Raw genomic sequence first — 27,372 nt, 5'->3', positions numbered from 1 at the left:
CGTGTTTCCGTCACTTTCTGCGACAGGATGCTGGTGCACAGCAAGCCTTTCATTGGATTCGTGGCGTGTTGTCACTGGGTGCCAGAGTGGCAGAGACTGTGGCCTTGACTACCCATGGAGCAGCCCTCGAGGTCTGTGAGCGCACGTCTAGTTACTCCCTGTGCGCTCTGCGGTTGTAAAGACCACGCAGTAGGTAAGGGGAGGAGTCGGGGGGCGGGCCTGCTGGCAGGAAGGGCTGGGAGGGGCGGGGAAACGGGGAGGCAGGACACATTCCAAGTTGGGGAAAGGCCGAGCTCCAGGCATGCGCAGAAGGCGCCTCACGTATCACGCTACGATTCCCAGAAGGCCGTGCTCGCTTCAGGGGCATTTTGCCAACCCCAGAGGAGGGAGGCTGCACTTCCTTCTTACTACGCCAGTTCCGCTTGCTTTTCTCTCTGCCTGTTGCACTCTCGCTGGTTCCCGCTTCCCCTTCTCTGTTCTGGGCTGAAGTGTGACCCGGTGATCGGGGCTTAGAGCTTGGCCAGGCCCAGGCGGAGCCGGTGCGGGGGTGCGGCGGGGTCGGAGCGCCGGGGGCTGGCTGGGGAGCTCACGGAGAATGGGAGGAACGTCCGGCAGAGGAGGAAGGAAGGCCCCCGAGGGGCTCCCCGGGGTCTGGGGGCGGCCAGTGCTTGGGGGGGTTCGGGGGCTTGGAGGCGGACCAGGCGGAGGCGGAGCCTGGGGGCGGGTTCTAATGCTTCTTCAGTCTCGCCCCCAGCTCCCTGTCCCCCTCCCCGATCTCCCATCAGTGGAGCAGTGGAAATGTCTGGTCTGAGCAGGGCAGACCCCCGCGTGACCCCTCACTCTCCTGCTTCTCCTTTCCTCCCCAGCTCTCCCTTCTGTGGCCTCTGCTCTGCCCCAGGAGGACAGCCTGGAGGAGGAGGGAATGGCTCCTGCCCACACAGCCAGGCCCGGGAAGGTGAGTGCCACTTGCTGCTTTCCTCAAATAACATCTGAGGCCAGAGACCGTGGGATAGGTTTCTTTGTCCTGTGCTGTAACACTAGAAATCGTGGGCATCAGAGAATCATAACCACAGACACCACTGCATCCTCTCCACACTGAAAAAAAAAGAAAAAAGACCTTACAATTACTTTGTGGGTTTTTTTCTAATTTTGAGTTCTAAATCCTTTCCCACCTTCCAGTCCTTCCCCCACCCTTTGAGAAGGGAAAGATAGGATAGCCATTATGCTGTAAGATAATGCAGAACAGTTCTATATTACTCCTGGTACAAAAAAAAAAGTAAGAAAAATGAAAGTGAGAAAGAGCGAGCTTCAGTCCTCACTCAAAGTTCATCAGTTCTCTCTGTTTTTTTATAATGGGTCCTTTAAACTTTTCCTGGGTCTTTGTATTCATCAGAGTGGCTGAGTCTTTCACAGCTGATCATTACTGCTGCTGCTGTGCTCAGTCTTTCCTGTTTCTTCTCACTTTTCACATTTATTGGTGTTATTTATAATTCATGGGATAAAGCAAGCACTTTCACAACAAAGAATAAAAATGAATTACATATGAAATTGCACATCTGTTACGTTCAACTTGTTATTCCTTTTAAATGTATTACAAACTTACCATGTGAATTTTTTTTCCTCCCTCCTCCCCACTATGGCTACCATTAGACACAAGTAGGAGCGCATGTGTGTTTGTGTGTATCCCTATATGTACATATGTATATGTAAAATTATTCTATACATTCTTTAATTTTCAGTTCTTTCTCTGAATGTAGATATCTTCATATTTTCCTTCATACTTAATTTAGGTATTTACAGTAATCAAAATAACTTATTCAAATTCATTCTTAAAACAACATTGCTATTAGTATATACAATGTTCCCTTGGTTCTGTGTAAGTCTTTCTAAGATCATTGAGCTCATACTTTTTTATGTTACACCAAAAATCCATCATAATCATACACCAGAACTTGTTCAGCCATTCCCTAGTGGTTGGGCATCCCTGCAGTTTCCAGTTCTTTGCCACCAGAAAGAGAGGTGGTATAAACATTTGAGAACATGTAAGTTCTTTTCTTTTCTCCCTGGTCATCTTTGGAAATGGATCTAGTATTGGTATTGCTGGATCAATGAGTATAGATAGTTTAATAGCTTTTTGGTCAAAATTCCCAGTTGCTGTCCAAAACAGTTGGATCAGTTGACAATTCCATGAAGAATGAATTAGTGTCCAAATTTTTCCACATCCCCTCCCAATGTTTGTTGCTTTCCCTGTTTATCATTTCAGCCACACGGATAGGTATAAAATGATATCTCAAGGTGTTTGAATTTTCATTTTTCTAATCGATTATGATTTAGAGCATTTTTTCACATGACTATAAATTGTTTTGATTTCTTTGTTACAAACCTGCCTGTTCATATCCTTTGACCGCTTATCAATTAAGGAATGATTTGTATTACAGATTTCACAAAGTTCTTTATGTATTTTTAGATATAAGATCTTTATGTGAGAGCCGTCTAGAGAGTATTTTTTGCAATTTTTTGCTTTCCCTGTTATCTTGGCAACATTTGTTTCATTTATACAAAACCTTTTTAATTTAATTTAATGTAAGCTGGAGCCAGGATGGCGATGTAAAAAAGGCAAGAACTCCCCTGAGCCCCCCCCCAATATCTTTAATAATTTTTCTAAACAAATTCTAGACCAGTGAAATCCACAAAAAGTCAGAGTGATACAGTTTTCCAGCAGAAGACAACTTATAAGGCTGTCAGGAAAGGTTTGTTGCAGCAAGGTGAGAGAGTAGTGTAGTCCTAGAGAGGTTGTACCAGTGCAGTCAGGTCCCAGCAAAGCGGAAGTGGGCCTTGGGGCGACTGAATAACTGGCAGCAGTGGTGGTTTCCAGACCTTTCAGCCTAGAGATGCCAAAAACAAGTTAGAAGGTCAGCAGGAAAGGTCTGTTGCACCTTGGTGGGAGTGGAGCACAGGAGTGAGTTGCAGCCCCATTCTGACCATGGAAAATTACCATGGTGACAAGGAAGATCAAAACATACACTCAGAAGAAAAAAAAGTTAAAGCTCCTACATTCAAAGCCAATGAGAAAAATATTAATTGGTGTCTGGCGGTGAAAGAGCTTTAAAAAGATTTTGAAAATCAAGTAAGTAGAGGAGAAATGCGAGTGAAGCAAGAAAGTCATGAAAAATGAATCAACAGCTTGGTAAATGAGATGCAAAAAAATGTTGAAGAAAATAATGAATGGAGAGCACCAGAAATAAAGGGGTAAAGCAGTTGTTCTACTGAGAAAACTTGAGATGACCTCAGAAAAGAGAGGCCCTCCAAGGGCTGAGTCTGGGAGTAAGTGAAGTGTAGTCATTTCCAATCCGACTTCACTGAATCAACAAATAAGAGGCCCTGGATCAGCTCTATCAGGAAGCAAGCTAGGCCTGCTGAAATTTTACCTCACAAACTTGCACCTCAAACTTTTGCCTAAGGACCAGCAGATGGCTGAGTGTAGGAAGGTTGAAAACAACCCTAGTCCCGTCCCCCCACCCAGGCCGCCATTTCCTGAAGCTAGCTCTAGCAGAGCTGACCAAAAGTTATCTTGGGTTGTAGTTGTTTGTGAGAACTGAACACGTACCTGGTGACTGCAGTACCACAGGGAGGAAGAACGTTTTGGGAGCAGAATGGCTGGAGACCTGGACTGTGGTTTAAGGTAGGAAAAGAGACCCTGAGGTTGAGCCCTTCCACAGAATTCAGAAAATAACAGTAAGCAGGACTTGAGGCCTAGGGCAACATTACCCAGAACTTGGGATTAAAAGTTGATTATAATAAACTGCTGAAAATCAAAATAAGCAAGCAGAGGAAAAAGAACCCAATCATTGATAGATACTTTGGTGATAAACAATATCTGGTTTCACATTCAGAGGAAAATAGTGAGGTTAAAAACCACTCCTGTCCGAGAAAGTAGTGTGAAATGGTCACTAGCCCAAAAAGAATTCTTCAGTGAACTTAAAATGGAACTCAAAAATCAAATGAGAGAGACTGAGGATAAAATTGGGAAAAAAACTAAAAGCAATTGAAAAAATTATTAAAAGAGAGTTAGCCAATTGGAGAAAGAGATATAAAGACTTTTGAAAATTGTATTTTATTTTTCGACTTAATAGTATTTTATTTTTTTCTAATTACACATAAAGATAGTTTTCAACATTCACTTTTGATTTTGAGTTCCAAATTTTTTTTTCTCTCCCAGTGTTTCCTTCTCTTTTTCCTACATGGCAAGCAATCAGATGTAGGTTCTATGTATACACTCATATTGAACATAATTGTTGTGAGAGAAGAATCAGAACAGCCTGGAAAAAGGCATGAGAAAGAACAAAATGTGAAAGAATAAAAAGTGGAAATAGTGTGCTTGCTCTGAATTCAGTCTTCATAGTTCTTTGTTTGGATATAGATAGCATTTCTCCTCATGAGTCTTTTGTAATTGTCTTACATTATTGTGTTGCTGAGAAGAGCCAAGTCTGTCAAAGTCGATCATTACACAATTTTGCTGTTGCTTTGTATAATGTTCTCCTAGTTCTGCTCACTTCACTCAGCCTTAGTTCATGTAAGTCTTCCTCTGTTATTCTGAAATCTGCCTGCTCATTATTTCTTATAGCACAATTGTATTCTGTTACATTCAGAAACCAGAAGTTGTTCAGCCATTCCCTAATTGACAGGCATCCTTTCAATTTCCAATTCTTTGCCACCAGAAAAAGAGCTGCTATATATATATGTTTTTGTACATGTGGGTCCCTTTGCCCTTCTTATAATCTCTTTGGGATACAGACCTAGTAATGCTATTGCTGGATTAAAAACTGGGCAGTTTTATAGCCCTTTGGGCATAGTTCCAAATTGCTCTCCAGAATGGTTGAATCACTTCACAACTCCATCAATTCTTGTTGGGCTTTTCTCTAAACTATGTTTCTTTGAGGCTTGGGTATAGATTGTTTGGTTGTTTTCGTCTAATAAATTCAGCATGTGACTTTTAAAACTGTCCTCTTTTTCTTTTCCAACTTCCCTCTGTTCTCTTCTGTGCATCTTTTTCTTTTATTCTGACAACAGTATCTCTAGCTCTCTTCCTTTTAAATGCTACCGTCTCCTTGCACCTCCAGTAAAAAAAAGAAAAACACAGTGCATTTATAGCCAGTAAGCATAGTCATGTAAAATAAATAAACAAGTTTGTCACCACTTTTCTGTCAGAATTTACATAGCAGGTTTCATCATCAGTTCTCTGGAATCATGGCTGATCAGTGAATGGTATTGTCATTTGTAAATTGTTTTCTTAGTTCTGCTGTTTTCTCCCTTCATTACTTTGTGCAAGTCTTCCTATTTTCTTTGAAAGTATCGTTTTCAAGATTTCCACTTCATGAAATGATCAGGTATTTTCCAGTTGATGGGTATCCCTTTGTTCCTAATACTTTGCTCTAACAGAAAGGACTCTCAAGGTGTCTTTTAAGAACTTTGGAAAGGGATATGTGACTTGGGAGACACTGGTACAGGACTGCCCATCATGGCGTGCCCTCGTCAGAGAGGATGCTATATTCTATGAGCAGAGCAGAATGGAAGTAGCTCAGAAGAAATATGAGATGATTAAATTTAGAGAATCCACCCCAAATGTTCACATGGACTATTTTTTTTTCATAGTTCAGGATCTTCTTTTTATTATTTATATTTTTGAAGTTTTTGTGTATTATATTTTATTGGGTCTGCTAATTTTGCACTGTCAGTTAATGCATATCTTCAAATGCTTCTCAGAATTGCTTCTTTTTGTCATTTTTAACTCTATAAATGACTGTTATTCATATGCAATTTTTTTCTAGCTCTTCTTTAGTGTTGAGAATTCAGCTTGTTTCCAGTTCTTTGCTGCCCCAAAGAGTGATCTTATGAATGTTTTTGTCCAAAAACTGAATTGTGGCCTTGGTCTGGTTATACTGAAAGGAAATGGCAGTATTGTACATTAAGAATAGACCACCGGTTACTCCCCTTTTGACCTTAACTCAACTTTCCGTCTGAGGGCTTCATTTCCCTAATTTGTAAAATGAGAAAATTGGATTCTTAAGTTTCTTCCCTCTCTAAATACATGAATTGGAAAGTAATGGTCCTTGAACACCCTCTTCAATAGTGAAAAATTGGTCACATGTTGTTACAGACAGGAGATTGTAGTTCCCCATGCTCTCCTTTGCTCTTGTGGTTCCAGGAGCGTGGAACACAATGGTGTTCATTTCAGAGCAGCACTTTTCTTTTTAAAATTTTATTAATTTATTTGGATTTATCAACAATCGCTTCCATATGCTTTTGAGTTGAAAATTTTTCTCCCCTTTCCTCCTCCCCACCCTCCCCATGATGGCGCACAATCTGATATAGGCTTTACATTTACATACCCATGGTACATATTTTCACATTAGTGAAGTTGTGAGTAAAAATTAAAACCAATAGGAGGAACCATCAGAACGATGAAACAAAACTCAACAGGAGGTAAAAATAAGTGATAGCGATTCAGCTACTTCCATAGTTCTTTCTTTGGATGTGGACTGTATTTTCTATCCCAAGGGCTCTGGAGATGTCTTAGATCTTTGTAATGCTCAGAAGGGTTCAGTTTAACAATCTTAGTCATTGCATAACGTGGTTGTTACTGTGTAGAGTCCTCTTGGTTGTGCTCACGAATTCTATCAAACATGTAAAGAACAATTAATTCCAATACTATATAGACTATTTGGGAAAATAGGTGAAGAAGGAGTCTTACCAAATTTTGTTTATGATACAAATATGCTGTTGATACCTAAACCAGGAAGAATCAAAATAGAGAAAGAAAAATATAGACCAATTTCTCTAATGAATATAGATGCAAAAATTTTAAACAAAATACTAGCAAATAGATTGCATCAACTTATCACAAGAATAATACAGTATGACCAGGTAGGATTTATACCAGGAATGCAGGGTTGATTCACTATTAGGAAAACTATCGGCATAATTGAGCATATCAACACCAAAACCAACAGAAAGCACATGATCTTCTCAATAGATGCAGAAAAAGCTTTTGGTAAAATACAACACCCATTCCTACTAAAAACACTAGAAAGCATTAGGTATAAATGGACTCTTCCTTAAAATAATAAATAGCATATATCTAAAACCTTCAGCAAGCATTATATATAATGGGGACAGGCTAGAAGCATTTCCAATAAGATCGGGGGTAAAACAAGGATATCCATTATCACCAGTGCTATTCAATATTGTACTGGAAACCTTCGCTTTAGCAATAAGAGGAGAAAAAGAAATTGAAGGCATTAGAATAGGCAAAGAAGAATCAGAGCAGCACATTTTAAGAAGCAGAGTGATTGGATGAAAAGAGGAAGGTAACTGTCTTACTTGTGAAGAGACCAGGCTGATTGGTCAGAGAAACTGGGCTTGTTTAGATTGGAAGTGAATACTTCGGACTGCATGATAGCTATCTTCAGCTATTTCATTTTCATTGTTTATTTCAGCAAATAGAAAACAAATTAGCCATATTTCTCCTTCAGCTCAGAGGGTAGAAGTAGGAGGCACAGGTGTTCAATCTAAAAAAAAAGAATAAAGGACAAGTTTAAAATTGATGTCATTGGAACCATTTACAACAATAAAGCATTTGTTAAATACCTACCTGCCACCAGGCACTGTGCTGAGTGCCAAGGATACCAAGGATGGCAATAATAGCTCCTTCCTTAAGGAATTTACAGACTAATCAGAGAAGAATCCTTTTTTTTAATTTTTATTTGTTTAATTTTTAATTTATGGAGTAAAACAAGCATTTCCAATACGTGTATAATAAAAAAAAGACGATTGTATGGGAAACTAAAAATCTATTATTTAAACTTGGTATTCCTTTTAAATATATAATGAAATTCCATATAAATTTTTCTCCCTTCCCTCCCCCCCAACTCTAGAGGTGGCTACCATTAGATACAAATATCTGTATGTGTGCGTGTATCTGTGTGTGTGTGTGTGTGTGTATGTAAAATCAGTCTATACACACTTGTATTAGTTGTTTTTGGGAGAGGAATTCTTAAGTGCCTGCTATATACTAGACAGTGTACTGGGATGCAAATAAATAAATGAAAGAAATCCTCATGGCAAGTGAAAGATGAAATGGCTGAAGAAAGAAAGGTTCAATCTTTTGGACATATCAGTATATTAAGCAATGTATGGCAATTGCACAGAAAACTGGGACCAGGCCCCTTCCTCATCTTAGGCTGGATCTAAATTAAAAACAATCAAAGAGCAATTAATTAAAAGCAAATAATAAAATGTTAGGTAATCTGATTGCTGATTGGAGAAACGACTGGGGACTTTTCATGTTGGGAGGGGTAAAGGCAACAGGTTCAGTTCCTTAAATTCAGAATTAGGTGTCCCACTCCCTGAAAGTAGTATACAATGAAAGCAACATGGGAACAGTAATTAATTGTTCAGTATGTGGCCAGCTTTCAGATAAAACTTATGGGTTGCTTCAGATGTACAATTGTGAGAAAACTCCTTACATCAGTCTTTTTGCATTTGAATGGATTTCTGATAGCATAATCTAGGTCCTTAAGGACTAAACAGGAGGTAAAGTAGGTCTCATTTCTCAGCCATGCAAGGCTAAATTCAAACAATGCAGTAAGGTTTTCTCCCAATTCCCACAATTGAATTAGTTTTTCTCACAATACAGAAGTTGGACTAGATGTATAATTAAACAGAAAAAGAACTGAGCTACCTCCAGAATTGAGTCACAAAATGGAGTCAATGTGGTTGACTCAGTTGCCTCAATTCCCTGTACTACTTGCTGTCCTAAAACCCTCAATTCCCTCACCTTAATAGCAAGTAGTTTATATTTGAACTTCATAACAGTTAAGAGCTATGGCTGGGTAAGCACAAATGCTTTTGGTATTTCAGGAATCAGTGACACTCAAAGATGTGGCTGTGGAATTCAGCAAGGAAGAGTGGGTACAATTGAACCCATCTCAGAAAAAATTGTACAGGGATGTGGTGCTGGAGAACTATAGGAACCTGCTGTCTTTGGGTAAGAACAGTTACCCCCTTTGGAGTCTTGATATATACTGTGAGAGCAAGATTTTAACAGTTATTCTTTGGTATAGAAAAGGAAACTCTTCCTAATCCATTTGTAGCCAAGAGACAGATTACTTGTGCTACCTGTTTCCAGGAAAAAGGTCCAGGCTTAGTATGCCTGGAAATTGATTTCTTAATTTGTTGTTATCCTTGAGAATGTATCCTCCCCTCTCTGTTACCTCAAATCCAAGATATTCTTTTTAATCCCAATGTAGGGTTCATCATGCAGTGTTCCCACTGCCTAAGTAGTCAGTAAGTCAAACGAACTATTTTTTCTCGAGTCCTACTCAGTAATCCATTTTACCATAATGCAGAGTATCCTTCCAGTGATCTTTTGTACTATCTTTGAGGTCTTCCTAGCATGCCTACTTTTTTTCCAAAGAGAGTTTGAACTTGTTTTGAATTGTTTTCTTAAGTTTTGTGGATATTTTTGGAAAAAAATGTAATTTCTCCTTCTCCTGCCACCTAAAAAAAAAAACAATAAAAAGAAACAAAAAAGTCCTATATGTCCCTTCAACCAACCCATTGAGTTCCATTGAAGAAGAAAAAAAAACTCCGACAAAATCAGCTAACATAGTGCTCTTGGTGGTGTGAGATATAAGGTGTAATCGTTGATGGTGCTTGAGGAATAAATCGTAATATGATGAATCATAATGAGCTTTGTTCCTGATTTTGCTGGTGCTGCTTCTGCTCATGTTCATTTTGGTAGCCAGTGTGGACCATAAAGACTTGTAATCATCTTAATTAAAATAAAGCATCCCAGGGGCTGTGGCAGATTTTGATGCAATGGGATTTCTGCCCAGTGCTCTGAATGTTAAAGGGAAGAAATTTACTGAAATGCAGGTAAACAGCAGGTTTGACTGTGACCTTCTTATGGTAGCCAGTGCCTTGTCATCCAGTTAGTGACACACATGAAAAGATAAATAAGATTCCCATTATGGGTAGGGAATATAAACAAGGAGTTTTCAATGAAGAAATTAAAGTTATCAATAATAATGAAAGAGTGCTCTAAATTACTAAATCTGTTAGAGAAATGCAGATGAAAACAACTTTGAGGTAATACCTCATAATACCTCAGACTGGCCAACGTGACAGAAAAGGAAAATGACAAATTCTGGAGGGAATATGGAAAAATTCTTGCACTTTGCACAATTCAGGACTGGTCCAACCATTCTGCAGAACAATTTGGAACTGTGTCAAAATAATGATAAAGCTGTAAATACCCTTTGACACAGCAATACCACAGCTAGGTCTGTATTCCACGCACATAAAAGGAAAGGGACCTACATGTAGAAAAATATTTATAGTGGGCTTTTTTGTGGTGGCAAAGAATTGGAAATTGAGGGGATGATCATCAGTTCCTGAATGGCTGAAGAGGTGGTTGTATATGATTGTGACGGAATGTTGTGCTCTAAGAAACGAGGGAAATGGTTTGGCCAAACCTAGGAAGACCTATGTGAATAGATGCAGAGTTAAGTAAGCAGAACCAGGAGCTCCTTGTATAGAATAACAACAAAATTTTAATGATGATTACGCAATCGGCTGTGAATGACTTACTCTGATCAAGAAAATAAGACCATTCCAGAGGATTGATGATAAAAAAAAAATTGCTGTCTACCTCCAGAGAGAACTGACAAATTTAGTATGAATTGAAGTATGTTTTTTTACTTTTTAATTTTCTTGCTTTTTTATGCCATGGCTAACATGGCTAAAACATAGAAATATGTTTTGTGTGATTTCACACGTATAATTGATATATTCCTTGTCTTCTCAGTGACTGAGGGAGAATTTAGAATTCGATTTAAAAAAGAATGTTTAACATAAATAATATTTTTTTAAATGATGAGGGAAAAGGATTTGAAATCCCTCATAATATCATATTATTGTACTCTTGAGACCTGGATTTTTCTGCAGCAGAGAGGAAAAGCCTAAGATTTCTGCCTGCTTGATCCCCAGTAATGTGCTGCCAATTCTAGCCAGATTGGTGCAAAGTCCAATGCCAGCCAGTTTGCAGAGGTTCAGTCTTGGGCTGTAGGGTGGTAGGTTTTAGTGAGTGACTCATGTACACAGCAGCTAGAAGTTGACTCTGCAGCCACTCAGGTAATCTTAGAAGGTAGTCAGCTGGTCTGTTCTGCTTCAAAGAGTTGGGGATGATCTACCAATTACAAACCCAGTTTGTCCGGTGTGCCCATTCCCTCAACCGTAGATGTCCGCTCAAGATCAGCATCTGGAGCTGTTATCCTCTTCCAGCTCCTCTTCAGTGATGTTGAGGCATCTTGTCTCATCCTGGTGGGCAGGCAATATGTAATCAGCTTGTAAAGACAGGCTGAAGTCACACTGTGGTGAGCTTTAATTCAGCAGTTAGTGTTTTTTCCTAGAGTCAGTTGGAAGGCTTTTTGTTGTTCAGTCATTTTTCAGTTGTGTCTGACTGTGAGCCCATTTGGGCTTTTCATGGAAAAGATACTGGAGTGGCTTGCTATTTCCTTCTCTCGGTCATTTTACTGAAGAGGAAACAGAAGCAGAGAGGGTGAAGTGACTTGCCCAGGTCACACACTTAGTAAGTGTTGGAGGCCAGATTGTGAACTCAAGAAGATGAGTTTTCCTGACTCCTAGCCTGGCACAATTGCCACTGTAGCAGCTAGCTGCCCAGTCAAAAAGCTGCTGAAGCCCTGGAACAGAATGACATGGTCTGACCTATGATTTTAAAACTGCCTGTCTGCTTTGTTCTTTACCTGTGATTTCATCCTTATGGGGAATTCACAGTGTGGAGGTTACCTGCCCTCATCAAGATGGACAACTGTTCTGTAAATGATTGTCCTAGTCCAGGCAAACCATGATTCCAGAAGACTGAAGGTAAGTATGCTGCCCATCTCTTTCTGGAGAGGTGATGGATTTAAAGTACAGAATGAAACTTACATTTTAAGGTGTAACCAATGTGGCCATTTATTTTGTTGGACTCTGTGTGTGTGTGCGTGTGTGTGTGCATGTGTTATGAGGGTTTATACTTCTCTTGTCTTTTTTGTTCCATAAGGAGAAGAAAAAAGTAATTGCTAAAAACAGAAATAAAATTTTAAACTAGAAAAAAATCTCTAATGAGAGTCTAGAGCATGTCTAGACCTCCTGAGCTGGAATATATGTAGACCAGCATTATATTAGGGGCATCAAGGTGATGTGATGGATAGAGTGCTAGGCCTGGAGTCAGTAAGACTTATCTTACTGAGTTCAAACATGGCCTCAGGCAATCACTGGCTGTGATTCTGGCAAGTCACTTAACCCTGTTTTTTCAGTTTTCCTGTCTGTAAATTCAGCTGGAGAAAGAAATGGCAAACCACTCCAATATCTTTGTCAAGAAAACCCCAAATGGGGTCACAAAGAGTCAAACATAACTCAAATGACAGAACAACAACAAATATTTGTTTCTGTGTGTGTGTGTGTGTGTGTGTGTGTGTGTGTGTGTGTGTGTGTGTGTAGATACATACATTTGTGTGTAAGCTTTTTGGAAAGCAGGACTGTCATTCTTTGCCCTTGTCACCTTTGTTGAACTCAGTGCCTGGTGCACAGTAGATACCTAATAACTTATTATTTGGTTGGTTTTAAAGGCTACCCCATGCAAGAAGGATTAGAACTCCTTATTTTGGCTTCAGAAGGTGGGATTAGGAATAATTGGTCAAAATTGCAGTCAGGCAAATTTAGGTTTGAGGTAAGAAAACTCAGCATTAGACCTATCTGAAAGTAGAATTGGGCTTCCTGAATCAGAGGCAGTTAGGGTTCTGCCCTCATTGGAAACTTGATAGGCACGTTTAATGATATGTCATGAAGGAAATTCATTTTCAAACATGATTTGAAGTAGATAGCCCACAAAGTCCTTTCTAAGTCTCACATTATGTGCTTCTGTGAATTTAGTTTCAGGTTGGCCACAATTTTTTTTTAATATGTCAATCCAGCTTTCCCCAAATTCTTCTTCCTCCATCTGGCCCTAGGGAGAATTCAAGTAGCTTCCTTGGAACATCTGAAAACATCCCTATACCCAGGGCTTACTTCAGCACAGTAGCAGGAGGTGAGAAACAAGGACAGCATCTTTATAGCTCAGAACATGTCCAGTAACCGTGGGTCCCAGTATGTATGCTCAGTGGGGAGTCATACCTCCTTTCCTCCCTCAGTCCTTCTTTCATGCCCTGCTAGATAGAAGAAGGAGAAGAAGAGATTGTACAGGGCACCAGCAAGAGGAGTTAGGAACATATATGAGGCCTTGTTCCCATAGACAGATGGGCAGAGAATGTGGCACAAGTGATTGATCATGAAGATAATGGGAGACAAATGCTAAGCTGACATGATAAAGGAATTGGAGGCAGTGGGAGAAATGTTCATGCCATACAGCTCCTTTGACATGGACCTGCATTGATGAACCACTCAAATTTCAAATGATAAGAGTTAATTGGGAATGGTGTTCTAACCCACTCCTCTGTGGAACCTTGGACAAGTTACCTCACCTGTCTGACCTCTTCATCTGTAAAACAAAAGACCTTTATTACTTCATCTATAAAGATCTCTCATTGGAAGCACAGTCCCTGATGAAGCCCAGGACAGTGGAGTTAAACTCTCCCATTCCCACAATAGCAACAAGGGCTGTTGTGAGCAAAGGAGATATTATACAGCAGACCTGGAGCAGTTTCAGTTAAGTTTCGTCCCACGTGGACTGATTTGGGACCCATTTAGGGACTTTTTGGAGCATGGAGAATATTTAAAAAACAAAAAACCAGCATTGGTGAGAAACTCCTGACATCCCAGGGAACCTCCCTTTTGATTGTTTTAAATTTCCTTACCTGCTGATTGTACCTGGTTTTAACTTTTTTTGGACTTCATTTTGCTAAGCATGGAGTGTTACTTAACTCTGCCTTATTTCAAAATTCTGTAAAATGAGGATAATAAGACCACCTACCTTTCAAGGTTGTTGTGAGCATAAAATGAGATGACTACAACACTATATAAATGCTGGCTGTATTTTTTTTAGATGTAAATTTATTGATTTTTAAGTTTCAACATTCACTTCCACAAGTTTTTGAATTCCAAATTTTGACCCCATCTCACCCCCCCACCCCAAGATGGCATGTATTCTGAATATCCCTTCCCCTAGTCTGTCCTCTCTTCCATCTCTCCCCCTTTCTCTTATCCCCTTCCCCTTCTGTTTTCCTGTAGGGCAGGACAGACTTCTCTACCCCATTTCCTGTATTTCTTATTTCCCAGTAGCATGGGAAAACATTTTTTTAAACATATGTTTTTAAAACTAGGTTTCAAATTTTCTCTCCTCCTCTGTCCCCATCCACCCTCACTGAAAAGGCAAGCAACTCAATATAGGTTGTACATGTGCAGTTATGCAAAACACGTCCATAGTAGAGATGTTGTGAAAAACTAACTCTATTTCCCTTAATCCTATCCTGCCCCCCCATTTATTTTATTCTTTCTTTTGACCCTGTCCCTCCTCAGAAGTATTTACTTCTGATTATACCCTTTCCCAGTCTGCCCTCATCTCTCTCATCCCTCTGTTCTCTTGTCCCCTTCTCCCCCTCTTTTCCGGTAGGGTAAGACAGATTTCCTTACCCAATTGAGTGTGTATGTTATTCGCTCGTTAAGCCAAATCCTATGAGAATAAGATTCCCTCATCTTCCCCTGTTTCCCCTCCACTGTATGAGACTTACTTTTCTTTTTTTTTGTGAGATAATTTACCCCATTCTACCTCTCCCTTCTTCTCCAAGTATAATCTTCTCTCATCCCTTAATTTTGTTCTCCAGATACTACCCCTTAATCTTCAACTCACCCTGTGCCCTCTATCTATCTATCTATATATACAGACATACAGTTTTTTTCTTCCAACTACCCTAATACTGGCAAAGGTCTCATGAGTTATAAATATCATCTTTCCATACAGGAATGTAAACAGTTCAATTTTAATAAGTCTCTTATGATTTCTCTTTCCTGTTTACCTCTTCATGTTCCACTTGAGTCTTGTATTTGAAAATCAAATTTTCTATTCAGCTCTGGTCTTTTCATCAGGAATATTTTAAAGTCCTCTATTTCAGTGAATGTCCATTTATCCCCTGGAAGGATTATACTCAGTTTTTCTGGGTAGGTGATTCTTGGTTGTAATCCTGTCTCCTTTCCCCTCTGGAATATTATATTCCATGCCCTCTGGTCCCTTAATGTAGAAGCTGCTAAATGTTGTGTTATCCTGATTGTGTTTCCACAGTACTTGATTTGTTTCTTTCTGGCAGCTTCTGATATTTTCTCCTTGACCTGGGAACTCTGGAATTTGGCTATAATATTCCTAGGAGTTTTCCTTTGGGGATCTCATTCAGGAGGAGATCTGTGGATTCTTTCCATTTCCATTTTGTCCTCTGGCTCTAATGTATCAAGGCAGTTTTCCTTCATAATTTCTTGAAAGATGGTCTCTAGGCTCTTTTTTTGATCATGGCTTTGAGGTAGTCCAATAATTTTAAAATTCTCTCTCCTGGATCTATTTTCCAGGTCAGTTGTTTTTCCAGTAAAATATTTCACATTGTTTTGTAATGTTTCATTCTTTTGGATTTGTTTTACAGTGTCTTGATTTCTCGTAAAGTCACTAGCTTCCAATTGCTCTATTCCAATTTCTAAGGAAGTATTTTCTTCAGTAATCTTTTGAACTTCCTTTTCCATTTGGCCAATTTTTCTTTTTAGGGCATTTTTCTCCTCATTGGCTTTTTGGACCTCTTTTGCCATTTGGGTTAGGCTATTTTTTAAGGTGTTATTTTCTTCAGTATTATTTTGGGTCTCCTTTAGCAAGCTGTTGACTTGTTTTTCATGATTTTCTTGCATCACTCTCATTTGTCTTCCCAGTTTTTCCTCGACTTCCCTTACTTGGTTCTCAAAATGCCTTTTGAGATCTTCCAACTCCTGGGATTGATTCATATTTTTCTTGGAGTCTTTAGATGTAGGAGCTTTGACTTTGTTGTCATCTTGCGGTTCCTCTCCACAGCCACTACAAGTTCCACCACGCCAGCACTCCTCCTCACCCCAGCACCACTGCGTGGAACAGTAACCCAGATCCAGACACAGGCAAAGCAAGAGATTCCTGCCTCAGCACTGGCAAAGAGATCCTTGCAATCCCTCTCTGATCAGCCACTGTATTCCCCCTCAGTCTGTGGGCCAGAAGCTTGGGAAGCAGCTTGCCCCCCACAGGGCCATGCTCTTGGGGAATGGAGCTGAGACCTTGCCTTCCTCTCTCAGCACCACAGAAACACACTTTTCCCACTGACCTTCTAAGTTGTCTTTGGCATTTGTGCATTGAGGAGTCTGGAAACCTTCACAGCTGCCTGGGATTCAGTCATCTAAGGCCTGCTCCAGGTTCACTGTGGCCTGCGCACCCATGCCACGCTGCGCTGCCCTCCCAGCCCAGAGCGATATACCTTTCTGATAAATCATCCGGGTTATCTTAGGCTAGAAATTTGTTTCACTCTGTCTTTTTGTGGGTTCAACTGCTTCAGAATTTGTTTAGAGCCATTTTTTATGAGTATTTGGAGGGGTTTGGGGGAGAGCTCAAGCAAGTCACTGCTTTCACTATCTTGGCTCTGCCCCCCTGGCTGTATTTTTATAAACATTCAATTTGTAACTCAAAACATCCAACCAGTGACAGGCCCTGAGGCTAGTGGCAGCCTCCCCTTTATGTTCTGTGGTTTGGGTTCTCATTCAGTTTCCTGCTGCACAACTCTTTATCAGGTGGAGAAAAGGATTAATCTTGCCTTGTTTGACCCAAAGAGAAGAGCTATGGTCAGTGAGGGAAAGTTTCAAGGAGGCAGTTTAGGCTCAATGTCAGAACAAATTTCTTCCCTATTAAAGCTGTGCAGAAATGGGCTGGGCTGCCCATTCCAATGGGAGATGTTGCCTGGTGCCTGGGTTTTGCATACCCTGCCTACTTCTTATACTATCACTTCTAGGAAATAGGTATTTCTCTTTCTCTCCTCAAATATGGGGGGAAGGGAGAAAAAGAAAATCCCACAGCATCAAGGCCATTAATGCTTTTAAACCATCACCTTAAAAATCAAGTACCATGGGGCAGCTAGGTGGCAAAGTGGATAGAGCGGCCTTGGAGTCGGGAGGACCTGATTTCAAATCTGACCTCAGACACTTGACACTTAAATAGCTGTGTGACCCTGGGCAAGTCACTTAACCCCAATTATCTGGCAAAAAAAAAAAATCAAGTACCACTCTACTTAATTAGAACACAATGGTAATGTACTCCATACTTGGAATAGGTGTTCCAAAGTAGGGCCAAGACCACAGTGTCCACCAGCCCCTAAAACACCTTGCTGTGAACAAACCCAGAAACAAGGCTTCTGTCACCGATGGTGGGGTGAAGGACAGGAGATGGGTTAGCTGAACCTCACTGCTTAGGTGGCCAGAAAGGCTTGTTTAACGTTAGAGCACTGTGGGAGGGGCACAGTTACTATGCTGACTTTTAGTCTGCAGTGTCAGCAGACTCCACAGGATTGATAATGAGGGTGTAGTCAGTGTAACCACTGCCACTGAGCATGGTTGGGGCCCCAGAGTGCCTGATTGTATTTGTGATAGAGCCGAAGTGCCCATGCTGGCTTCTTTTGGTACCAGTTTAGATGGTTACCAGTGCTTGAACTGGCCTCATGTCTGACGGTGACTGTTTCTCCTGGGGTCACTGCCAAGAAGGCTGTGGTCCCCCAGTAACCTGAATTCCCCAAGAAATAATAAAAATCTAGGGAAATCAGTTAAACCTTGAAATGTACAATCAGGTCTTATTTTCCTGAAATGACATATAATGCTAGCTAATGTTAATGGGGGCTTTTCTACTTTACGTTTATACAGGTGTCCCAGAAGTTTCAGTGCATTTAACTGTTATCAAAACTTAAATTGTACTGTGTTTTATCTTCCTAGAACAATAGAATCTCCTGAGTGTGAAAATTGGACAAATTAGGAAGTATGTAAAGTGGCCAGGGTACAGGCACAAAGAAGCAAAAATAGCAAAACTGATGATGTCTCTCTTAGGACTAACTGCAGACACAGGTCAGTGAAGTCTAGCTAACAAAAGAACTGCAGCCCTCTCTGGCATAAGCTTGTTTTAAACTCTTCTAGTGCAGGGCTTCTTACCCTTGTTAATGTCGTGGTCCTTCTTAGTAAACTGGTGAAGTTGATGGATGTTGCCCAGAACCACATTTTGAAATGCACAAATTAAAAAAACAGGAAACAAGGAAAATAATTATATTGAAATAAATATCGAACTTCCCCAACCATGTGCAAAGACCACATGGAATCTGTTCGTGGGCCCTTTTGGGTCTCAGACCCCAGGTTGAGAACCCATATTTTGGGGTATCTCAGAAGTTGATGGAAGAAGTCATATCATCATAGTTCTAGAGGGAGAAGCATCCTTCAAAGCTTACTATGGATTCCAGTTTTTGATTATTGCCCTTACAATACCACCCCTTGCTTCCTTTCTCCTGTGGCCCTATCTTTGCCCCTCTTTTCTTCTAGTCTATTGTGTGTTGTATTGACTGGGTATGGGTTCTGGACTGCCTTCTTTGAACTTTCAGTAATAAACAATGAATTGGATTTTAGCAAGGCACAGTTACTCAAAGTTGTCAGCCTCACTGCCTTTTCTAGGGTCATCAAAGTATGTTATAATCTGTGTCCTGAGGATTCTCAAAATTACTTATCCATCCATACTGTCTTTGCCATCCTTCAGTCTCACAGCTGTGCATATTGGACATAACAAACTGGACATCCCATAGACGTCTTGAACTCAAAAGGTCCAAAACTGAAAACAATCACATCACAGATTTTAAAAAATAATTTTATTGATGTTTCCATTTTCTTACATCATCAAAATATTCCATGTGTAGTCCCACCTTCGTCTCCCATGAGAGCCGTCCCATAAGAGAAGTAGTGGGGTTTTTTATTTGTTTTTAAAGAGGAAAAATAATCAGCCCAACTGATCAATACATTGAGAAAGTCTAAAAACATATGCTATGTATAACATTTGTGGACCTCCCACTTTCACTGAGAGGTAAGTTGGGAGTATCTCCTCATATCTCTTCATTTGAGACCCACTTGATCTTTATAATTTTGTTACATTTATTTTTGATTCCTTGGTATGTAATAGTTCTTTCCATCCTTGTCTTTTGAAAATCACCTTCCTCATTCTTGCATTTTCTATACTTAAATCGTTTATTAACCAAGCATATTCTGTCCCTTATCTATGGATCATCAATACACATTATGCAGACCTCCCCCTAGTGTGAATTACATTGCCTGAACATTTCAAAAGAAGACGTTTTTCCCTGCTCCCCAAGTGAGGTACATCACAATCTTTCCCCCTAACTGTCCCATCTTCCTGCCTTCTTTATTACTGTCCCAGGGAACCACCATGCTCCCAGTCACCCTGGCTTGCAGGCCAGATGTATCACCATTGACTTGATTGTGATTTCAGACAAGGCAACAGCAAAAATAGACAGTTAAAAGAGATAAATGGAAAAACTTATGTTTTTTAAAAAGGCAAGGTAGACAGTGATTCAATTTCAGTTCTTAAAATGTGTGTGCTGAATGATATCACAGCTAAAGACTTAAAGGAAGAACTAAATGAATTACAAAGAAAAATGGATAGTAAAAGTATAATAGTGGATTACCCCAATATAGCCCTTTGAACCCTAAATAAATCTTACCAAACAATAAATAAGAAGTGATGACCTGTATACAATTTTAGAAAATTTAGAATGGGTATTCAAAAGAGTATACATAATTCTCACCTGGGTTTGAATCTTACCAAAAATTGATAATATATTTGGACACAGAGTACTCACAAATTCAGAAAACCAGAATTATTATACACATTCTTTAATGACAACAGTGAAAGCAATATTTTTAATGGGCCAATGAAAAAAGAGATTAAAGTCCAACGGAGGCTGAATAACTATTTTCACTGCCTGGTCTCCATGCCTGGAATTCTTCCTGTCTTCATCCTGGCTTCCCTGGAGTCCTTCAAGTCCCAGCTAAAGTTCCAACTTCTCCGAGAAGCCTTTTCCAATCCTCCTTAAACTTTGGGCCTTCTCTTTGAGGCCAAACTCAACTTGTACTACATATATTTTGTTTTTGGAGAGTTGTTTATATAGTTTCCTACTGGAGTGTGAGTTTCTTGAGGGCAAAGACTGTGTTTTCCTGCCTTGTTTGGTATCAACAGCACTTAGTAAAGTGCTAAAAGCACAAGTCAAAAAGAAAAATAATAGCAATTAAATACCAAAATAGAAATGCTGAAATCAAGGAATACATTAAGAAAATGAAAGCAAAAAATTAATAAATAGATAAAAGTATGAACATTTCAGGGGATAATCACTTGATTGCTAAATAAAACAGATAAATTGTTGGCTAATTTGATTTAAAACAAGAAAGGAGAAGGATTACCATTAACAAAAATGAAAAAATTTATATTAAAGAAATAAAGGATTTTTTTAGGAATTATTTTGCCCAATTATATATGAAATACATCAATCTACAATAAATATTTATAAAATATAAACTACTCAACAGAATAAGAAACAAAAAAATTTGAACAACCCAATTTCAAAGTAAGAAAGTGAACAAGGCATAAATGCCTCCTTATAGGATTAGAGTAGGAATGTGGGGATGGGGACTGCAGGATCAGATGTAGTCAAAAGTGAATTCTATCAAACATTCAAAAATAATTAGTTCCAAAATTACAGAAACAAGTTAATGGGATAAAGACTCAATATTTAAAAATATTGCTAGCAAAATTATATAGTGATGTGAAAGAAATGAGCTGTAGACCAAAACCTGACACTTTATACAAAGATAAGCTCCACATGGGTGGATGTTCTACATGTAAAAGATCACATCATGAATACATTAGAGAAATATGTAAAAAATTACCTATAAAATATGTGAATTTGAAAAAAAACTCATGACCAAGAAGGGATTGAAAGAATCATAAAAGACAAAATGGGTGATTTTGATTAAAATTCAAATTTGATTAAAAGTTTTGTACAAACAAATCTAATAAAGGTCAGTTTAAAGGGGAAACAATGGAGGAATATCTTTCTAGCCAGTTTCTTTACTAAAAATTTAGCTTCCAACATACATGAGGAACTGATTCAAATTTACTGGGATAAGAACCATTCTCCAATTTGTACGTACTGTAAGGATATGACCATCAGTTTCAGAAGGGAAAAGCCCACAGTATATATAGCCATGTGAAACAATGCTCCAAATTATTACTATTTGAAGGATGCAAATTCAAGCAATTTTAAGGCTGCATCTCACAACCATCAGATTAACAATGGTGACAAAAAACAAGGAACGTAAATAAAGTGGAGGAGTTGTAGGAAAAAGGCATATGGATGAACTTATTATTGGAGGAGCTATGAATGGGTCCAACCATTCTAAAAAGAAATTTTGGAAATATCTCCCCAAAGTTACTGAACAGTACATGCCTTTTGGCTCAGATATCCTACTACTAGGCCTACATATATACAAAAACATTTATACCACTGCTTTTGTGATGGAAAAAAAAAACAAACAAAAACCAAAAACCCAGAAACTCCAGGGTTTTCTATCAATTGGGGAATGACGGAAAAATTCCAGGATGTGTGTATAATGGAATGCTTCTGTGCTAAAAGAAATGAGGAAATAGGTAATTTAAAAGAAACGTGGGTTAATGACTGAACAAGTTGTGGTATATGGATGTATTGTGATACTGTTGTTCTATAAGAAATGATGAGCAGGTGGATTTTAGGAAAAACCTGGAAAGACTTACGTGAACTGATGTTGGGTGAAGTGAGCAGAACCAGAAGATTGTTCACAGCAACATTGTGCAATTATCAACTATGACAGACTTAGCTCTTCTCAGCAATACAACGATCGAAGACAATTCCAAAAGAATCGTGATGGAACCACATCCAGAGAGAGAACTGTGGAGTCTGAATGCAGATTGAAACATACTGATTTTACTTTTTTTGTTTTTTCTTTCTTGTTGTTTTCCCCTTTTTTTTCTGATTCCTCTTTCAGAATATGATGTGGAAATATGTTTGGCATGATTGCGCAGGTATAACTTATGTAAGATTGCTTGCTGTCTTGGGGAAGGCGGAGAAAAACTTGTAATTCAAAATCTTACAAAAATGTTGAAAACTATCTTTATGTGGAATTGAAAAAAAATACCATTGTTAAAAAAAGAAAACAATAAACAACAAAGACAAAAAAAACCCCTGTTCTCTGACTCAAAATAAATAAAATCAATAAAAGAGACATGGAAAGAATAGTATGAACTGATGCAGAGTAAAATGAACAGAGCCAGAGGAAGAACAATAAATTAATAATATTAGTTTTTTAAAAATGTAATTTTTGAAGGTGTAAGAATTCTAATCAACTGAATGACCATCCATAATTCCAGAGGACTGAGGACAAAAGACACTATGGATTTTGGGGGGGAAAGCAGATTTTGGTTAATTTGATAACACATCCTAGAATTTTGTGCGATAATAAAAGCACTCACTGAGATTATGAGAACAGTTAGATGGCACAGTCCACAGAGTGGGTCAGCAGGACTGAGTTCAAATTCAGCCTTAAACTTTTATTAGCTCTGTGTCTCAAGGCAAGTCATTTAACCTTGTTTAAAGCTCAGTTTCCTCACTTCTAAATTGAGCCAGAGAAGGCAATGGCAAACAACTCCAGCATCTTTGCAAAGAAAACCCCAAATGAGGTTAGGAAGAATTGAATAGGACTGAACAACAACACAGCACCTATAATTTCCTGATCCTGTTCTGTTTTCTGAAAGAAACATTCCTGTTTCTCCTGTTCCTTTCCTTTTATCCATGATCTTTCAATACCACAGTGGCAAGCTCAGCAGTCAGTCTCTCAGTTCTTTCAGAAGTAAGGGTGAAAGTAGGGGCAGCCAGGTGGAGTGGTGGACCAATCACATCCGAGGGTGAAAAAGATTTTCTTTTTAATCCCAATATAGGTTTCATCATACACAGTGTCCCCATTGTCTAAGAGGCAGTGAGTCAAAAGAACTGTTTTTTTCTAAGTCCTACTCAGTATTCCATTGTACCTTAATACAGAATGTTCTTCGATGGTCCTTTGTACTATCTTTTTCCCAAAGAGAGTTTGAACTAGTTTTGAGTTCTTTTATTAAGTTTATGCTCTAAAGGCTTTTATTAAGCTTTTAAAAAAATTATTTTCTTCCTCTGCCACCTTAAGTAAAAAAGAGAGAAAAAAACCTTACTTTTCCCTTTAACCAGTCCATTGCGCTCCACATGGTTGAAAAAAAAATCCCAGAATCAGCTAACATACTGCCCTTGGTGGTATAAGATACATTCAGCACCCTTATTAACCCCCTTTCCACTAAGAGTTGGGAGGAGTATTTCATCTATCTGTTTCATGATGGAACTCTGAAATGACTCCATAGCACTTTTTCTTTTTCAGTGAACAGGATTTGCAGTTTCCAAACCAGATATGATCTACCAGATGGAAAGAAAGGAATCATCTTGGATGCCAGAGGCAGATATTCAAAGAAGCAGCTTTCCAGGTGACTACATAAAAATCAACCAGATGGGTCATTGCAAAATACTGATCTGTTGTTCACTTTAGGTCAGAACCCTTGTAAAATGTTGAAGAAAGTGGTTCATCAAGGTTTCTCAGGCCTGTTGAGAGGAGCTAAGACTTTAAAAATTTGGTTTTTTACCTCAAAAAATTACTTTTTTTTGTGTATCTCTTTACTGAAATGTACATCTACTCTCAAAGAAATTTGTTGCCTCAGTACAAGGCAGTTATTTCTATTCTATTTGTTGAAGATTATTTTATCGTAAGCAGGTATTTTCCTACCTCAATTGCATGAATTCATTCTCCCTTTTAAAATGTGCACATTGCTTAAGGTATAAAGTAATGTACTCTTTTTGCCTCCAACTTCCTTTCTGATAATTCCTTCTGTTTTGTTTTTATGATTATGTTCCTTTGATGCTATTAATTTTTAAAATACTTAATCCTAATCTCATTCCTCTTCTTTCAGTCTGTCATGTTATATGTCATCCTATTTTTCTTTATGTTCTGAAATTATGTTTATAAAGGCATAACAACATGTTTATATGACAGGGCTTGTGTGGCCATAACTCCAGTATTGGACCTATAGGTTTTCATTACTTCGCTGTTTCACAAAAAGTTGTGAAAAATTTAGAGCATTCTTTGTTTTTGGTAACATTTTAAGGACGCAGACCTAGCAGTGGGACCATTGTGTCAAATGATATGAACAGTTTTGTACCACTAGCTAAAATTGCTGTGTTACTTTTAAGAAAAATGGCAGCAGTAGCTTAAATACCAATTTCAACATCACTGCCAAAATTTATCATTTTAAAGAAGTTTTGCTAATCTAATGGCTATTTATTGGTACTTCCTAATTGTTTTCATTTTAATTTCTTTGATTACCAGAGGTTCAGTACTGTTTCAGTCAATTAATAATTTCTCTTGTCAAAAATACCTGTATGTCTTACTCTTATGAATTTCAATCAATTCCTTGCAAAGTAGATATGTTGGATTTTTAGAGGAAATTTATGGCAACATTTTCCCCCTTATACTTCTTCTTTATTCTGTTTACTTCATGTAACTATGTCTCCTCTTTACTCTAAACCAAATTTTCCATTTTCTTTCTGTTCAGTCTTTTCCCTTCCTATTTTCACCTCAGAGGGTAAGGATATATTTGCAAGTTCTGAAAGTCATCTGTTTTGTCTTATCCCTTTCAAATGTCAGCCAATGAAAGTACGATAAGGGTTCATTTATCCCCCCTGGTAATTTTATCCCAAATGAATTCATTTACATACATTACCTTTGAGTCATCAAACTTTCACATAAGATAAATTGATCCTTAGTGAGTAGTGAAACTAGGGAGAACGCAAGAGAACAGCTCTAAAACCTTTGAACAACTAAGAACCTTGGGAAAGGGTTTTTAAAAAAAGGCCAGTTTAATCAGCTCTTTATTTTTCCTTTCAGAGAGCAGAGAATTTACTGGAGATAAACCTCCTGAATGTAATGAACGTGGGAAGGCCTTCAGGAGTAACTCACAACTTACAGTGCATCACAGAATTCGTATTGGAGATATTTTTACGAATGTAAGGAGTGTGAGAAAGCTTTTCTCTACAACTCAGAATTTGTTCATCATAAAAGAATTCATAAAAGACAGAAACCTTATGAATGTAGTGAAATGTGGACAGGCCTTCAGAAGTAAGGGATATCACACTGAGTATCAGAAAATTCATGCTGGAGACTTTCTTTATGAATGTAAGGAGTGTGGGAAGGGTTTCCTCAACAACTCAGGTCTTACTCAACATCAAAAAATTCATAGTGAAGAGAAACCTTATGAATGTTGTGAATGTATGGAGGCCTTCAGAAGTAAGACACTACTTTCTGTGCACCAGAGGATTCATACTGGAGAGATGCTTTATAAATGTAAGGTGTGTGGGGAAGCTTTTCTTTACAACTCAGAACTTATTCGCCATCAAAGAGTTCACACTGGAGAGGAACCTTATGAATGTTGTGAATGTGGGAAGGCCTTCAGGATTAAGACACAACTTACTCTGCATCAGAAAATTCATATTGGAGATATTCTTTTTGAATGGAAGGAGTGTGGGAAGGATTTCCCATATAACTCAGGACTTATTTGACACCAAACAATTCGCACTGTAGAGAAATCTTATCAGTGTACTGTATGTGGCAAGAACTTCATGAGTAAGTCACAGCTTACTGTGTATCAGAGAATTCATACTGGAGAGAAAACTTAGGAATGTAGTCAATGTCAGAAGGCTTTCAGGACAAAGACACATATTACTGTATGTTAGAAAATTCACATCGGAGACATTCTTTATAAGTGTAAGGAGTGTGGAAAGGCCATCCCCTACAGCTCATATCTTACTTGACATCAAAGTGTTCATATTGGAAAGAGACCTTATAAATGTAATAAATGTGGGAAGATCTTGAGAGTGAGGATACCATGTACTCAACACCAAAGAATTCATTCAAGAAACAAACCTTAAGAGTGTAATGCATGTAGGCAGGCCTTTGGACTGAGGACACTACTTTATGTCCATCAGAGAATTCACACTAGAGTGAGTCTTCATGAATGTAAGAAGTGTGGGAAGATTCCCCCAGCTAACTAGACTGTGATTCTGAGTCCCTAGATGCAGTTCAGAGAGTCCTTATTTAGGCTTCATGGGAAAAGAGAACTCTGACCTCTTAAGGGGCAAAGATTTAGTGTTATCCTCCCATGGACCTTCAGGGAGCGAAAGGTTATGCTGATCGAGCAGAGGTTACTGCTAGTAATATTGGGAGAGCCTTAGTATGAATTTTGATCCCGGGTAATCCTGGGCATATGATATGCAGGATGCTTGGGGATGACCTCTTGGCCAGGAGGTGAGCCTGAGCCTAATGAGCGATGAATAATTACTGACGGTGCTTGAGGAATATATCATAATCTGAGCTGTGTTCCTGATGTTGCTGGTGCTGCTTCTGCTCATAGTCATTTCGGTAGCCAGTGTGGACCATAAAGGCTTGGAATTATAACTAATAATTGATACAAATACAGGGAAGTCAATTCAACCTTGAAATGTACAACCAGTTCTTATATTCCTAAAATGACATATAATGCTAGCTAATGTTCATGAAGCCCTTTCTAATTCATGTTATACAGGATGCCCCAGAAGTCTTTGTGCCTCTAAGGGCTTTGAAAACTTGAATTGTATTATGTTTAATCTTCCTCAAACAGTAAAATCTGATGATTATGAAAACAGGAGACATCCTCCAAAGGATTTATATTATAATTAATATCAAATGATCATTTCTGCTTGGTCCAAACTATCCAAGCCCAGGTCTTACATGAAGTGTGGAGATACTGAAAGTTTTCTAGATCAATCTTATCACATAGATTCAAGACACAAAGGACACGGTCCTTAGTGCTCTCCAGTGTCAGAGAGAGCAAGTCACTATATTGGCGGCTCGACTGTAGGAATAGCCCTGAAACCTGCCTGTGTGCAGGGGCAGGGACCACCACTGCCACGCTCCTCCTCTGCCCAGACACCGCACATGGACTGAGGCAAGTGTTCCGGTGCTGGGCAGGCAGTGGACAAAGAACTCTGGTTAACAGACTGTCCTCTTTAAGTTTTTGTGACAGTACTCTCTCCTAGTTCTCCTGGCTACGTGACTGGTAAATAAATCCATTTGCTGGGATTTTCA

At 38.9% G+C, this 27,372-nt stretch overlaps 1 protein-coding gene across 4 annotated transcripts; it reads left to right on the top strand.

Moving 5' to 3' along the window:
* The first annotated feature begins 329 nt into the window (after positions 1-329).
* LOC110203978 (uncharacterized) lies at positions 330-27,372 on the top strand. Of its 4 annotated transcripts, XM_020980364.2 has the most exons (6): positions 330-539; positions 867-955; positions 3,583-3,682; positions 8,920-9,046; positions 23,581-23,683; positions 25,138-27,372. In XM_020980364.2, the coding sequence occupies exons 5-6, from the start codon at positions 23,611-23,613 to the stop codon at positions 25,806-25,808; spliced, it is 744 nt and encodes a 247-aa protein (XP_020836023.1). In that variant the 5' UTR covers positions 330-539; positions 867-955; positions 3,583-3,682; positions 8,920-9,046; positions 23,581-23,610; the 3' UTR covers positions 25,809-27,372. The 4 variants fall into 4 exon arrangements, with proteins under 4 accessions (XP_020836023.1, XP_020836026.1, XP_020836024.1 ...); XM_020980367.2 differs by lacking the exon at positions 3,583-3,682; XM_020980365.2 differs by lacking the exon at positions 8,920-9,046.

This window comes from Phascolarctos cinereus, unplaced genomic scaffold (genome assembly GCF_003287225.1).
Source record: "Phascolarctos cinereus isolate Bilbo 61053 unplaced genomic scaffold, phaCin_HiC Scaffold_2;HRSCAF=192, whole genome shotgun sequence".
In the NCBI taxonomy this organism is placed as follows: domain Eukaryota; kingdom Metazoa; phylum Chordata; class Mammalia; order Diprotodontia; family Phascolarctidae; genus Phascolarctos; species Phascolarctos cinereus.
Note: the sequence above shows the minus strand (reverse complement) of the source record. Positions and strands in the feature narration are given on the sequence as shown.

Bases quoted from the DNA above. Each gene is read 5' to 3' on its own strand.
- LOC110203978 (XM_020980368.2), top strand. From the start codon at position 23,611: ATGATCTACCAGATGGAAAGAAAGGAATCATCTTGGATGCCAGAGGCA. The intron at 23,684-25,137 runs GTGACTACATAA...TTTTCCTTTCAG, and splicing joins TCAAAGAAGCAGCTTTCCAG to AGAGCAGAGAATTTACTGGA.